Source organism: Myotis daubentonii, chromosome 1 (assembly GCF_963259705.1).
Source record: "Myotis daubentonii chromosome 1, mMyoDau2.1, whole genome shotgun sequence".
Lineage (NCBI taxonomy): Eukaryota > Metazoa > Chordata > Mammalia > Chiroptera > Vespertilionidae > Myotis > Myotis daubentonii.
This window is the reverse complement of record NC_081840.1, coordinates 218,324,875-218,338,684: the sequence shown is the minus strand read 5'-3', so window position 1 is coordinate 218,338,684 and position 13,810 is coordinate 218,324,875. Positions and strand designations below refer to the sequence as shown.

The 13,810-nt window shown below is 48.2% G+C and overlaps 1 protein-coding gene across 1 annotated transcript; it reads right to left on the bottom strand.

The window, feature by feature from the left end:
* Nucleotides 1–1,225: 1,225 nt before the first annotated feature.
* Nucleotides 1,226–10,324, bottom strand: CCKAR (cholecystokinin A receptor). Its single transcript, XM_059673902.1, has 5 exons — nt 9,746–10,324; nt 8,784–9,035; nt 5,811–6,072; nt 3,885–4,012; nt 1,226–2,788 (listed from the first exon to the last, which is right to left on the bottom strand). The coding sequence occupies exons 1-5, from the start codon at nt 9,855–9,857 to the stop codon at nt 2,256–2,258; spliced, it is 1,287 nt and encodes a 428-aa protein (XP_059529885.1). The 5' UTR covers nt 9,858–10,324; the 3' UTR covers nt 1,226–2,255.
* Between the last annotated feature and the right edge of the window lie 3,486 nt (nt 10,325–13,810).

Genomic DNA, 13,810 nt, shown 5'->3' with positions numbered 1-13,810 from the left:
GAAGGGGGTATTTTATTGGTCTATATCTGGGAAATCTTGTTTATATTTTTATGTGAGTCAAAAATTACTTTATAGGAATGTGTTTAGTGCATAGGACATGAATACTTCCACTAAAAAATATTTTAGCATGAGTACTTTATCTGAAATTAGAATTTAATCAGACATCTTGTATTTTTATTTGCTAAATCTAGCAACCTATTCTTAGGTTATTACACCGTTGGAAATTCCAGAGTTTCCCAAGAATGGGGGGCCTCATTTATCTTCATTTATATGCTAACACTGTCAGAGGGGAAAGCTTCTTCTAGTAGAAAAATTGTAGATTTTGTAGGATTTACTCAAATATTATAGACATTTTCAATTTCTTATTCCTTTTATAATTACCATTTTAGCAGCTGAATTTTTACTTTGAAATCTTTGAGATGACTGGTCATGAATATTAACATTCTATTGCAGTCTGAGGAATAGAAAAATGAACATCTGACTTGAAAAGTCTCCTATGATAAATAGTTACATCCTCCAATTTCTTGTCCGTTAGTATGGGACCATCCCCTCACCCCCACAAAAACAAATGGTGACACTCCTATCTTCTTAAATTAGACAACGCCCCTACCCCCATTCATTACCACTTCTTGCCATTCTCCTTTCCTTTCTCTCTTCCACAGTGATTTTTCCCCCCAATAATTGAAACCACTGGCCCTTGTGTGCTATGAAGTAACATGCCAGGCCCCATGAAAACAAGAAAAAAAACTCACTTGTCAGATGCTCAGAACCATGGAAGCTATAGCTTGCTTTGTGTTTTGTTTTACCTACGCTAGCATGTAAACTTGTTTTAGTAAAAAATGCTTGTTAATTTATTTAAGCAGACAGGACAATGTTGCCCCCACCCCCCAAAAGAAAGAAGTGCTGGTAGGCTGGACTGACACATTCTAGTCTAGAAAGGCATTTCTTGTTATCTAAATGTAGAGCTCACATCTTTATCTTTTGAGATTTGTAAATTGGAGAAGAGAGATTTCAACACTGATTTTGCAAAGACAAGATGATCACATGAAACTCCAACTGTTGCACAGAAATGTAAAATTATAACACTGCTGAATTCCAGCATCCATATACTTTTCTTTTTTAAACACACACCAAAGAATATACTTATATATAAAGAACATATATGTTCAGTTTACACATGTACGTAAAATCAATACAATTATTAGCAAATAGCACATATATGTTCAGTGTACACATGTATGTAAAATCAATACAATTATTAGCAAATGGGTAGATTGCACTTAAAGGCCTAGGCAGCTTCGACATTCAAAAGCTATTTTGTTAACGGAGTCCAAGGATGCCCGTTTTTATTCTGGGCCCGACTACGCGTGTCTCCACGCTGGGCCAGGCGCGTGGAGCGTACAACTCTCCTTCGTAACCTGGAGGTCTTCCTGGAACAGAGGAAGTGCCAGATGAGTAAGAAAAACTAATTTGAGGCAAAGAAGCCACGGGGCTTACTCTCACCATGTGAAAGTGGAGTTAAGCAATAGATAGCATTAACATGGACAAAAATTCTATGCGCCTCTGGCACTCACCACTCCTTATCGCAGGGTACCATGTGATCCAGCTGCTTTGCCTGGTATTCTCTGTTCACTTGGGAAACAGGAATTCCAAATTCCGTCTCTGAGACAGTTTCTTGTGCTATTCTGATGACGGCACACACTTACGGCTCTGCACGTCCTAGACAGACCTCAAGAAGATAAAGTCACGCTGCTCTCTTACTACAGAAAACAGCCAGGGGAGGGGTTGCTCCCTCTGCCCTTCTGTGGTCACGATGAGGGGGTGACTGGAGAATGCACATGAGGGATAGACTCCCCAGGGGCAAAGCGGCCGCCCCAGCTCCGCATCAGCAGAGGCTAGAAGTGTGTCACATGAGTGAGAGCCCACCTTCGATAGCCTAGAACCTTCTAAAGCTCAGGAGGCCCCCTCCCCCCGCAGGTGGAATGTGTGCTGGCAATTACATTGGCAGCATGAACCCAGCTGGACTCAGTGCCCCGCCTGCTGAGGCTTCCTCCTGAGGATGTTAGGGAAAATGTCCTGCCTTGAACTCAAGAAAACAAGCCAGGGCCCCATCCCAGCACCAGGAGGCAGGATGAGGAGCAACCATGGCTAGTTGCCCCTGGAATGGAGCCTCCCTTCTCTCTCACTGCCTGCCTCCTGTTGGCTCCTGCTTTCTTCTTCTCTCCCTCCCTCAGCACCCCTGCTTCCTTCTGCCCTCAGGGGGCATTGCCCCCCATGTGGCTGTAGGAGTACCTGGACAGAGATGCACCCGTGGTTCTGCCCTCCTCCTCCCCCGCCTCTCCCCGCGCCCCCGGGGGCCCCGGGTGCGGGCAGCAGGGGAAGGTGGCCAGGAAACCCAGGCGGAAGCGCTTGTTCATGAAGCAGTAGATGATGGGGTTGACGCAGGAGGACGTGTAGGACAGCAGGAGGATGAAGGAGATGGGCGTCCCCGAGAGCTGGCGCTCGGCCGAGGCCGGGTCGTAGGCGCGCCAGGCGTTGGCGCTGAAGATGGGCATCCAGCACAGGAAGAAAAGCGCCACAATGACCATGAGCATGCGGATCACCCGCTTCTTGGCCAGCAGGTTGGTGGCAGAGCTGCTGCTGCGGATGCGGCTGGCCCCACGGCCGCTGGCCACGGACAGGCGCTGCAGCTCCAGCTGCCGGCGGGGCTGCAGCCTCTGCAGGTAGCAGCCGTCGCTGTCCTCGTACCTGCCGCTGCCACTGCTGCTGCCGGTGCTCGCCTTCCTCTCTGCGTGGGCAAGGACACCGCTTATTGCTCAGGTCGGGCCATGCCGCCCAGCGGCCCAGCACCCCCTCCAACAAGGGGGCCAATCACACTTGAACGGAAGGATGGGGCAGGCAACATGGGCCAGCATTGATCTATACTACCTTTTCCTACCAATGAGAAGCCACTTAAAACTAATACAACAATGTATGCGATATATGACATACTAGTACATAATATACAAAATAAAACAGCATTTTATATAGGTAGATTCTAAGGCTTAAAAACAACGGAAGAGGCAGGGCCGGCATGGCTCAGTGGTTGAGCATAGACCTATGAACCAGGAGGTCACAGTTGGATTCCTGGTCAGGGCACATGCCTGGGTTGTGGGCTCAATCCCCAGTGGGGAGCGTGCAGGAGACAGCCTATCAATGATCTCTCTCATCGTTGATGTTTCTCTCTCTCTTTCCCTCTCCCTTCCTCTCTGAGTCAATAAAAATATATTTTAAAAAATGATTGAAGAATGAATATTCACACTCTTGTCCTTCTTTCCCCAGCTCCTTGGTGGAAAGGTTGTTGCTCACTTGCTAAGCCTCCAGACCGCTTTTACATGAGGAATCTAGACAGTGAGCAACAATCAACGAAAACCAAAGAGGCCGGAGAGACCAAGTCACACACGAGGGAAAGAGCGAGGCGAAGAGGTGGTGTGAGCAAGGGGAAAAGTTATGACAGCAAAGGTGTTGGGGTGAATTCCAGTGCATAGTGGGTTGTAATGGATGGGGACAGGGTGAGGCTTGGTGGCAACTCCTATGGGACAGTGAAGGGAGGGGACCAGCTGGAGGACTGGGGTTACAATGAGCTTTAGTGGCTGAAGGGGGTCCGTTTGAATACGACATTACAGAAAGTCTGGGACACGTGGGCCACGGCTTTCCATTGGGGTCTGTGTGTATTATCTCCTGTTATTCCACTCGGCACCCTTGGGAGAGGAATGATTTCCCCAATGCTCAGATGAGGAACCAGAGATGCTCATCTTGAGACTGACCGTGGGGATGTCTAGTTAAGTTACAGAAAGCAAGCTGTGTGATCTTCTGGCATAAACATACAGCTGCAAGACAGTTACCTCGAGCAGACTTCTTCTGGCTAGCATCAAATTTTATTCCTTGGTAAAGTTCCAAAGAGATTAATCCGTACGCCACCATCATCACGATTCCAGGAATAAGAAAGAGGATGAGCAACAGGAACGTGTGCCTAATGAAATAAAAAGAAATCCAATAACCGGCAATCCAGTATTTCCAACGCAGATGGGACGAAATCAATAGGGTTCATCTCTATTCAATCTAGTCGGAGCAAACACAGTCGTTACCAGCATTTCATAGCCTTGGAAATTCCATGCCTGGAGGTTCAGTCATTAGAAGTTATTTACTTCTTTTTTTCTGATAAAGTCTCTTAAGAAGGACTTGTTAAATTAGAAATGTTTTGTGCCTGAGACAAGTCTACATATAAAATGAGAGCTTAAAAAAAAAGAATATGTATATTTTATTTTAATAAAGCTGTTACCAAAAAAACCAAAACAGACAACAATAACAAAACAAACCCAAGAGCTTACATTCATTGAGGACTTATTAAATGTGTTACACACTAGGTAAGCATTTTCTATAGCTATTATTACATTTAATCCCATCATAATCTTTGGGGTAGGGAGTATTATAAGGCCTACTTTACAGTAAGGAAACTGAGACTTAAATAACTTGTCTCAAGTCACACAGCTAGTGGCAAAGGTGTGACTCGAACCCAAGTAATATGATTCTAGAACCTGTGATCTTAAGCATATCACTCTGCCATCTGTTGACTTTGTGACAACTGAATAATCACCAGCACAGGTAGGGATCATGGCAAGCCTACTTTGTTTTGCAAAATATGGCATTCTGGCTGGCTGTGGCACATTGGCACGGGGTGTGCCCACTTGGGTGCCTGGTGGGCACAGCTGTGCTTTCTCTAAACACGTTTGCTTCCTGAATGTCATGGCCTCCTCTTTTATGAGTCTGACCCCTCAGTCACTGCAGCCTGGCATGTGTAAGGTTACCTGATGAGGCCATAAAATTGTCAGAGGCTCATGGTGGCCGAGCCATTTCTCATTTCAATTGGACATGTTTTGATAAAGATTTCTTTTCAAGTCCCTCTCATTTGCAACATAATTCTTGTGTGTGTTACTGAGTTGAAATGAAAAAAAGAAAAAGAAAAAAGGAAGGCAAATAAAGCAGATTATCTCAGTTCTGAGCATTTTTAAATGTCTAGCTCCCTGCTTGTAAAACATGCTTTGAATTAGTAAGCATAATACACTGCATTTGTGTAGCCTTTTGAAAGATATTTAATGACATTTTTATACACGAGCTCTTATTGGAATCTGACAGCCGCCCGATGAGGTAGATAAAAAAGATCCGTATCACAAAACCCTGGTAGAGATAAAGAACTTCTACCTCAGAGAGCTTACATAAACTTGTCCCACGTCACCCAGCAAAGAAACAGGTTTGGAATCTTGCCTTTTTATGTGCAGTCAAGTGCTCTGTGCAAGTATCATCCCTGCAGCTCTAAGAAAACCACACGGGGTCTAAGACTCATCCTCACTCTATCTTTCATTCTTAGAGAATCATAGCTGCCCAATCATCAAGCCTGAACCCCCACTAGGTGGTCCGGAAACACACTGCACAGTGGACAAGCACAGAGGCTCTGGCTCAGCTAGGCTGGGGACTGAACAGTTTACTTAACCTCTCTGCGGCTCGGTTTCCTCATCTGTAAAATGGGGACAATAATAGTACCGAGGTTTGAGGGGATCAGTCGAATTAACAGACACATGGCATTTAAAACGGAGCACTTCGTGTCTGCTGTCACTATTGTCCTAGAAAGAGGTTAGAATGATTCTTCTCCAAATGTTTTCAGGAAACTGACACCCCCCCCCCACCCACCCCAGGCACTCTGGACAATACATCCGAGTTTTTATAAAAACTTCAATAGTTGTACCAAACAAATGGACACCTGGTAACCTTACCAGAACTGCTGCATCACGTCACTTGGCAGTAAGAAGCGGCACATGTTCGCCGTCTGGTTGTTGTTTTTGGTAAAAGGCACCAAGTTGCTATAAACTGGGTACGGAGTCATGATGGTAAAGGAGAGGCACCAGGTAGCGGCGATCACCTTCAAAGCGTGGGATTTCGTCTGCCAGACCCGGGACTGCAAGGGTTTGCAAATCGCACCGTATCTCTCCAGAGATATGGCGACCAGATTAAAAGTGGATACACTCACAGACGTGCCTGGAGAGGAACAAAGCGGCCGGTTTTGTCGGCTCTGAAATCCAACGTTTATGTGCACATTCGCTTAAGCATATCTGCTCTGCACGGGTTTGCTATCAAAGGAAATTGCTCCGAGAGTAAAGCAATCTCATATATGTATATGTTTTCTTTGAAAAATGGTCTATTCCCAGCTTCGTTCCAAAAACGATCAAAGGAAGCAAGTAAAGAAATGTATTTGCAAATACACCTTATTGCCAAATGCTCAGATAAGTACATCGGACCTTGATTACCACCTCACTTTTTCTCAGGACGACTGTGCTCATTAATTAATAACCAGGCGAACGAAACATGTTCCTGCGCCATAGAGGAGACTTTGGAGTAACCCACAGAAAAGCTCTCATTTTGAGCACCATCTGCCTAGTGAAGTTGACCTGATCACCCGGATTCTCAAGGACTGTGACCCCAAAAGGTCACTGAGCTAAGGGCATTAAAACTCTTTCTGAAAATTTCTAGTACAGACTACTTATAGGAGTGGAACATTCTAAATTCCAAAATGTAGTTTGTTGAAAATAAACCCCACCCATAATAAAAAAGGTGAAGAGGAAAAATTCCATCCTGTAACTACAGGCTTCTCTGCATGGAGGTCTAGCATCTTCCTTCTTGTTCTTCTTGCTGTTTTGTATGCTTTGTTTTTCTGTATTCTGTAGAATAAGTATGTAACATAATTGAGAAAGACATCAAAACAACTCATTTAAGATGATGTATGGAAGTAGAGTCAAAAAAGCTTAATTTCCCTTAACTTTGGTGTTTTGTGTGCGTCTACTTTATTATAATGTTGTATCCCCTTAAAGTTCCCTTCATTCTTCACCCATGAATTCTGTCACTTCTTCTGATTATATCTTATGGTGATATACTAAACCTAAGACTTTATCTGAGTTTGGGAGCAGAAGTTCTTAGCCTGGGGACATAAATTATTCCTCTGAGACCATGTATAAAAATGTCCCTTTTCTAGGGAGAATATACATAGTATTTCTTAGAGACTTAAAGAAAACTGTAATAACCATGAAATAACTCATCTTCTGAGACCGGCTTTGCTGTGCCTCCCTGGACCTAAGGAGGCGATGCCATTTGGAGTAGAGAGGATAGCCCAAACTCCTCAGCGTGATGGGGCCACAGCGACTGTAGACCCACCCTCCCTTTTTGACGACATATAGTAGGAGCTGGATGCCTGTTGGCTGCCAGCAATAGCACTGAAGGGAACTCAAATGAAGGGGAGATTTGTAGTGGCTGAAATCACAAGTCCCAGAACACCATTACACTATTGCAAGCACTTGCAGCATTATCTTGCTTTTCATTTTAGCTATGTTTAAAGACATTATTGATTGAGGCGAAAGTCACATAACGTAAAATTAACCATTTTGTGGTGCTTAGCAAATTTTAGATTTCCTTTTATGTATTCTGGCTTAAGATTCTTAAATAATATTATCATAAGCCTAAAGGGCCATGGGATGTTAGTTATCATGATTCCTTCATTGTTTAATTGCCCTGAGGGTAAAGCAGCCTATTTTTATTTTTGAGGACTTGGACCCCCACGGCACTTTCCTGGGCGTTGGTCTATGCCACACAGGCCAGGAATTCCTCAAACTCTCCTTAGTGCTGGATCCGCTTCCTCAGTGGGGAGAAACCCAGGCTTTTAAAGCTTCCGGTCATGGAAGACTGTCCATTCCCACCCCTCCTCTTCCTCCAAACTAGAGCTCAGAACAGGCCGGGGACAAGGCAGTTGTGCAGACAAGGGGACAGAGAGACATGTCTCTGTGCAGCTCCAGGAGAGCCACAGCGGCGGGCAGTGTGCTCATGCCCCTGGGGTGCCTGCTGAGCCGGGTTCAAATCCCAGCTCTGAGGCTCACCGCCTGTGTGTCCTTGGGCCCATTATTAACCTCTCTGTGCCTCTGCTCCCTCTTCTGGGGGACAGCGAAAATTAACTGTGCTTAGGGTGTTTGGTTTATAAAATGGGATCATGGAAGTAAAAGCACTTAGCATAACATCAGGTGCATAACATGTACTACAAAATATTAGCTCTTGTGACTTTTATCCTGCTCCTCCTCATCAACATTTTGATTGGCACAGGCATGGAGCTGCATATCTCAGGGTCGACTTAGTGACTCCACAGCCCCCACGAGCAAATTCAACTCATCGTCTAGATGTGGAGGCCGCTCTTTCTGGGGAACCGACTGGGAAGTGAGTCCTGAGCAGGGCACCCAGCGCTGTGATGACCGGGGTTTCACACAGCCCCTGTTCCCTGGCAAAGTCAGAGCAGCAAAGGCAAGAACCCTCCTCCCCCTCCTCGCCACCCCAAACCATGCCTGGGGCTGGGTAGAGCTCAGGCTACAATCAACAGCTTCCAGAAAGTGACCGAGCAGCTTGCACCTCTTTTTCTAACAGAAACAAGCAAAACGAACCTCTTCCGTGGCTTCTTATCAACTTATCCCACTCGGAGAAACTGACCTCTGAAACATACACCTGGGAGGGACTTCTGGGGAGTGGTGAGGCCCGAGCCACCCTGAAGCCAGCACCTGTGGCCTCGCACACAGCCCGCACAGCCGGCTGTTTTGTCTTTCACACTCAGCAGGGCCCCTCCGCTGAGGCTGTCAGGGGTTTGGGAAGCTCTGGGGCCCAGTGAGGTCGGAGGCGAGCGCCAGAGATGGCCCCCCCCACCCCCCACAGCCACTCACCCATGAAGTAGGCGGTGGTCTTGCAGACCGCGCTGCCGAAGATGAAATCCTTGAGCAGGTTGGGGATGAGGTTGAAAGGCATGCAGAAGAGGCAGAGCATGAGGTCGCTGACGGCCAGGGACAGCAGGAAGATGTTGGTGACGGTCCTCATCCTCTTGTTCCGAATCAGCACCGTGATGACCAGGGTGTTCCCCAGCACGCTGAGCAGGAATATCAGGGAATACAAGAGAATCTGCACTGCCGGCTGCCACTCTGCAGGGGGGAGCAGGGACAAGACGGAGAGATGGAGGTGATCAGAGCAGAATGTTAAAACCTCAGCACATGCTTATTTCCTCCTGATCCCCCCCGCCCCCGCCCCCCAACATACACACAGGGGTGTGATCATTGAACCCAACGATCCCCATACTGACAATGTTCTGCAGAGACAACCTGGGGGGTGGGGGGTGGGGGTGGGGAGGGGGAGGAGGCGAGCAGAGTGATTCTGCTGCTTCCTAAAGGTTGGTTTGTGCAAGGATCACGCAGGGAACCACTTTTTCTTAAGAACAAAGCTCCCCAGGGAGAAGGGATGGCTTTCTTTCCGAGCCGCTGAGCGTTAATCACTTCTTCACGCCGGATTTGCCCCAAGAAAAGGGGACAGCTGGCTCCTGACAGCACCTTTTCTGTGACGCTGGTAAGTTGGAGCGTCTACACTGGCTCGCTCGCACTGCCTTCAGCGCCTCCTCCCACTGCTTTTGTTCCCCCAAGTCCTGGCCGTTAATCCCCACTCTCCTGACTGAGGGCAACAGAGAATATCTGACTCCATTCTGCTTTCTGCTCTCTTAGCCAAACTTCTGCCCAGACGACTTTTCCCAGCCCTGCCTCAGGGAGACGTGGTCCTGCTCTCTCTGCCGGCCTCGCCTTTTGCTGATCTCCCCCTCTCCGTTCGAGTTTTCTGAATTAAAAGGGGAGTCTCTGCCGCCTACCTTTGGCCGGACGGGGCCGGTCCAAGCAGAAGAGCGTCTCATTCTCGATGCCTAGCTCGCAGGGCAGAGTGATGTTGCTCCCATTCACCAGGAAGCTGTCGGTCGCATCCATCCTTGCCTGCTGCTCTCCACCCAGTGCTGGCGAGCCGGTGAATTGCTCACTGTCACTCAAGCCTCTGAGGACCCGAGCGTCTCCCAGATGCGACCTGCCGTGGAGGGGCAGGGAGGGAGGGTCCTCCAGGTGTGGGCTTTTCCAGCCATTCCTCCAGGAGACTTGAGTTCACTACGCTCAGGCCAGCTGGGCAAGCATTTGCACTCCTGTCTTGGAAAAGGCAGCCAATGCAAGCCAAGCCCGCTCCACCTTCCAGGCCCACCCCTCCCGCTCCTGGGCCAGCCCTGGGGCCCTGAGCATAGCCTGGCCGGGAGTTAACCCTTCCCAAAGTGTCGCTGCTTTTATACACACATGCACACACACACACACGTGGACACACACACACACACACACACACACACACACGGCCACAAGCGCACATACACACACTCCCCCAGTCCCTCTGGTCTCTGCATAGGAACTGTCCACCATCCCAGACATAGGCAGAACGAGGCCCAAACTGGCTGTGTGAGACAGGAACAATTAACACGGTAACAGATATGATAATGCGGACCATCAGGACTGAAGGACACGGAGGGGCTGTGCTTCTGCCTCCTTATAGAAAAGCAATTAGTGCCTTTTTAGCTTTGGAACCATGCCCAGCCATGTGTGTGCATATAACTGCCGGCTGGTTGTTACCAACCACAGTGTTATTTCTGTGCTCTCTGCCCTTGTTAACCGAAAGGAGGGGGTAGTTTTGAATAGAGGTTCCTGGAACCGTATTACAAAAAAATTTTTGCAAGATTTCTCATTCTTTTATTCATGTATGTATTGGTTCATCCATTCAGCACGTATTTGTTGAGAGTCACCATTCTCCAGGCACTTTTCTAGGCCCATAAGCAAATATGAACAAGATTATGTCAGATCGCGTTAGGCACCACAAGGGAAGTAAGGCAGGAAGACGTGGTGGAGAGGAATGGACTGAGGGTGCTGATGGAGATGGAGTGGTCAGGAAAGATCCTGGAGGAGAGAACCAGGATCTGAGACTCGGTGACAAGGAGGGGGAAGCTGGTAAAGACCTGGAGAAAGCAATGAGGCAGGAGGAACAGTAAGTGCAAAGGCCCTGAGGTGGGAAGGAACTTGGCTTGTTTGAGGAAGGGATGGAAGCAGGAGTGATTGAGGGGTCACACAGGGGGAGGGGAGTTAGAGAGGGGGATGAACTGGGAGGTCTGGGTTTTCTATGAAGCTCTGTGGTTTTGAAAGCCCCTTAATGCCCATCACGCAGAGGGCCCCTCAGTTTAGACCTCTTGGAAAGCAGGCAACAGCAGGACCCCTGTTTTTGACATCTGCTTGGTTGGCCTGAAACTTGGTCCATTGGATAGATACCTCTGGGTCCCCTTATGTACTGACAATCTCTCAGTCAACAGAGCTACACACTCTGCCCTGCTGAATCCCTGCTGGACACAGATGAACTCAATGAGACATCTTTACCATCAAGGCTCAGATGTGGGGCTGGGAAGACGGTGGCACCTCTTTTCTTTGAAACCATGACCATCTCATGTTTCAGGCACTTTTTCATGGACACCAGGAGTGGCAGGAACATTGGAGAAGCAGGCAGTAGCTATTAAGAGGCTTTGGTGTTAGGCCTGTGATCAGATCCTGGTCTCACTGAGTACCTGCTGGGCACTAGGCAAATTTCTTTCTTTTAAAAAAAATATACTTCTTAATTGATTTCAGAGAGGAAAAGAGAGGGAAAGAGAGATAGAAACATCAATGATGAGCAAGAATCACTGATCAGCTGCCTCCTGTATACTGCACACCGCACAATGGAGATCGAACCCACAACCCGGGCATGTGCCCTGACCAGGAATCGAACCATGACCTCCTGGTTCATAGGTCAATGCTCAACCACTGAGCCATGCCTGCTGGGTAGGCAAGTTTCTTAGCCTCTCTAAGACTCATTTCCTTCTTCTGTCAAATGGGGAAGAAAATGACTTCAAAGATATCTGTTATGGAGATGGACTGATTGCCTCCAGGCACTACCTGACACACAGAACGTGTTCAGTAAGTCACAGGTAGTATTATTAGCCACCTAACAATCACGATTATTTATTCTATGCACAAAGAAACTGAGACTCAAAGTGGCCACGTGGTTTGCTGGAGAGAACCAGCGGTGGATACCCGCCGAGTGGATCCACAGCCCATTCTTGCACCACTTCCTGTAGCATGAAGCTTTCTTCATTATCCTAGTGCCCTGCAGCCCCCCTGGAGCCAGGATGCCTGTCTCTGCGCCTCCTCCCAGCCACTCGTCCTGCTGGCTGGCTCTTCCCAGGGTGAGGATGGAGACGGACCCCGCCCTCGGAGGGGACAGAGTGCAGAAACAATCAGGTACAGCTACATTCCACTCCCCTGCCAGCCCCACAGGCTGGCTGCCCCGAGTACTTCCCCTGGGCAGAAGGTGCCTCCCTCGGAGGGTCATCCAGCCTGCTGCTATGTCCAAGGCACAGGTGCAGAGGGCGAGGCTTGACCTGCCCTGGCCTGAAACGGACAGAGCCCAATTTGGGACAAGCTTCTTCCTTCCCTTCTTCCCTCCCCTCATTCCTTCCTTTCTCTCTCCCTCCCTTTCCTCTCTCCACATTCCTATTCCATTCTGGGGACCAGTGGGCAGGCATGGGGGCAGAGGGGGTTAGGAGGGCAGGTGCTAGAGGTTTTGTAAACTCACAGGAGTGAATGTGGCACATGTGAGTGCTGTGCATTAGAGGCTTTCGTGCGTATCTGAACCACAGGTGAGTGGATCCCAGGCTTCCCTCCCAGAGGCCTGGGAGTCTGCACTTTTATCCTGCATCCCTGGCGATTCAGACGGAGGCCAGTGACCACAGGGCCACCTCTCAGGAAGCTCCTTGGAAGGCACGATGAGGGTGAGCACAGGTGTCAGACTGCAGGAATCTAAGCCTGGTCTTCACCACCAGCTGTGGGACATGAGCAAATTACTTCACCTTTCTGTCTCAGCGCGCTCAGCTGGCTCAGCTGCGGAATGTGCATTAACAACTCAATGCTACCTGTAAACAAAGCCACCCAGGGAGGCCCTAGCCCAGTGATGGCAAACTGTGGACCAAAAGGGTCCTGGGTTTGATTCCGGTCAAGGGCAAGTACCTTGGTTGCAGGCTCCTTCCCGGCCTGGGCCCTGGACCAAGCTTGTGCATGAGGCAACCTATAGATGTGTTTCTCTCACATCAATATTTTTCTCTGTCTTTCCCTCTATCTTCCACTGTCTCTAAAAATCAATGGAAAAATATCCTCAAGTGAGGATTAAAAAAACAAAAAGCCACACAGGGAGAGCACTTACTAATAGAACAACACCTGGAACATAGCACTGGACACTCGCTTATTATTAGTGCATTACGATTAATTCCAGGGATGCTCTATTTACCCCCTTGATCATGGCCAGGTTAAGGGTCTGTATCTCCAGTACCCTAGCACAGTGCTTGGCATATAGTATGTGTTTGGGAAATATGCATGCATAAAGAGCACAGCATTAGGAGAGCCAATACTTGCTTGCTTATTATATCCTTTTATAGCTCTGTTGCATGGGTTTTTTTTCCTGGCCCACTCTGGATCTTTCACTCTGAGTTTCTGAGCCAGGATTACCATAGATTTAAACTAAAAAAGAGAGAATTCCAAGGAGAGACGTGAGGGCTTTCAAGGGAAGAGGTGATGCGTTTTCCAGGGTGGTAGCCCTCATTTCATTCCTCAGCACACACTTATTAGATACCTTCTAAGTGCCAGGCACTGTGCCAGGTGCTGAGGGTAAGCCATGAGCCAAGTAGATGGAAATTCTCAGTCCACCCCGGGAGACAGGCAATAAATAGACTGGGTGAAACGGAAGGGCCCCTCTCGCCTCGAGCCCTATCCTCTGATTGGGCACCGTTCCTGGCAAATTGATATTAAGTTACTAAAGTGAGGTGAAATGGTGC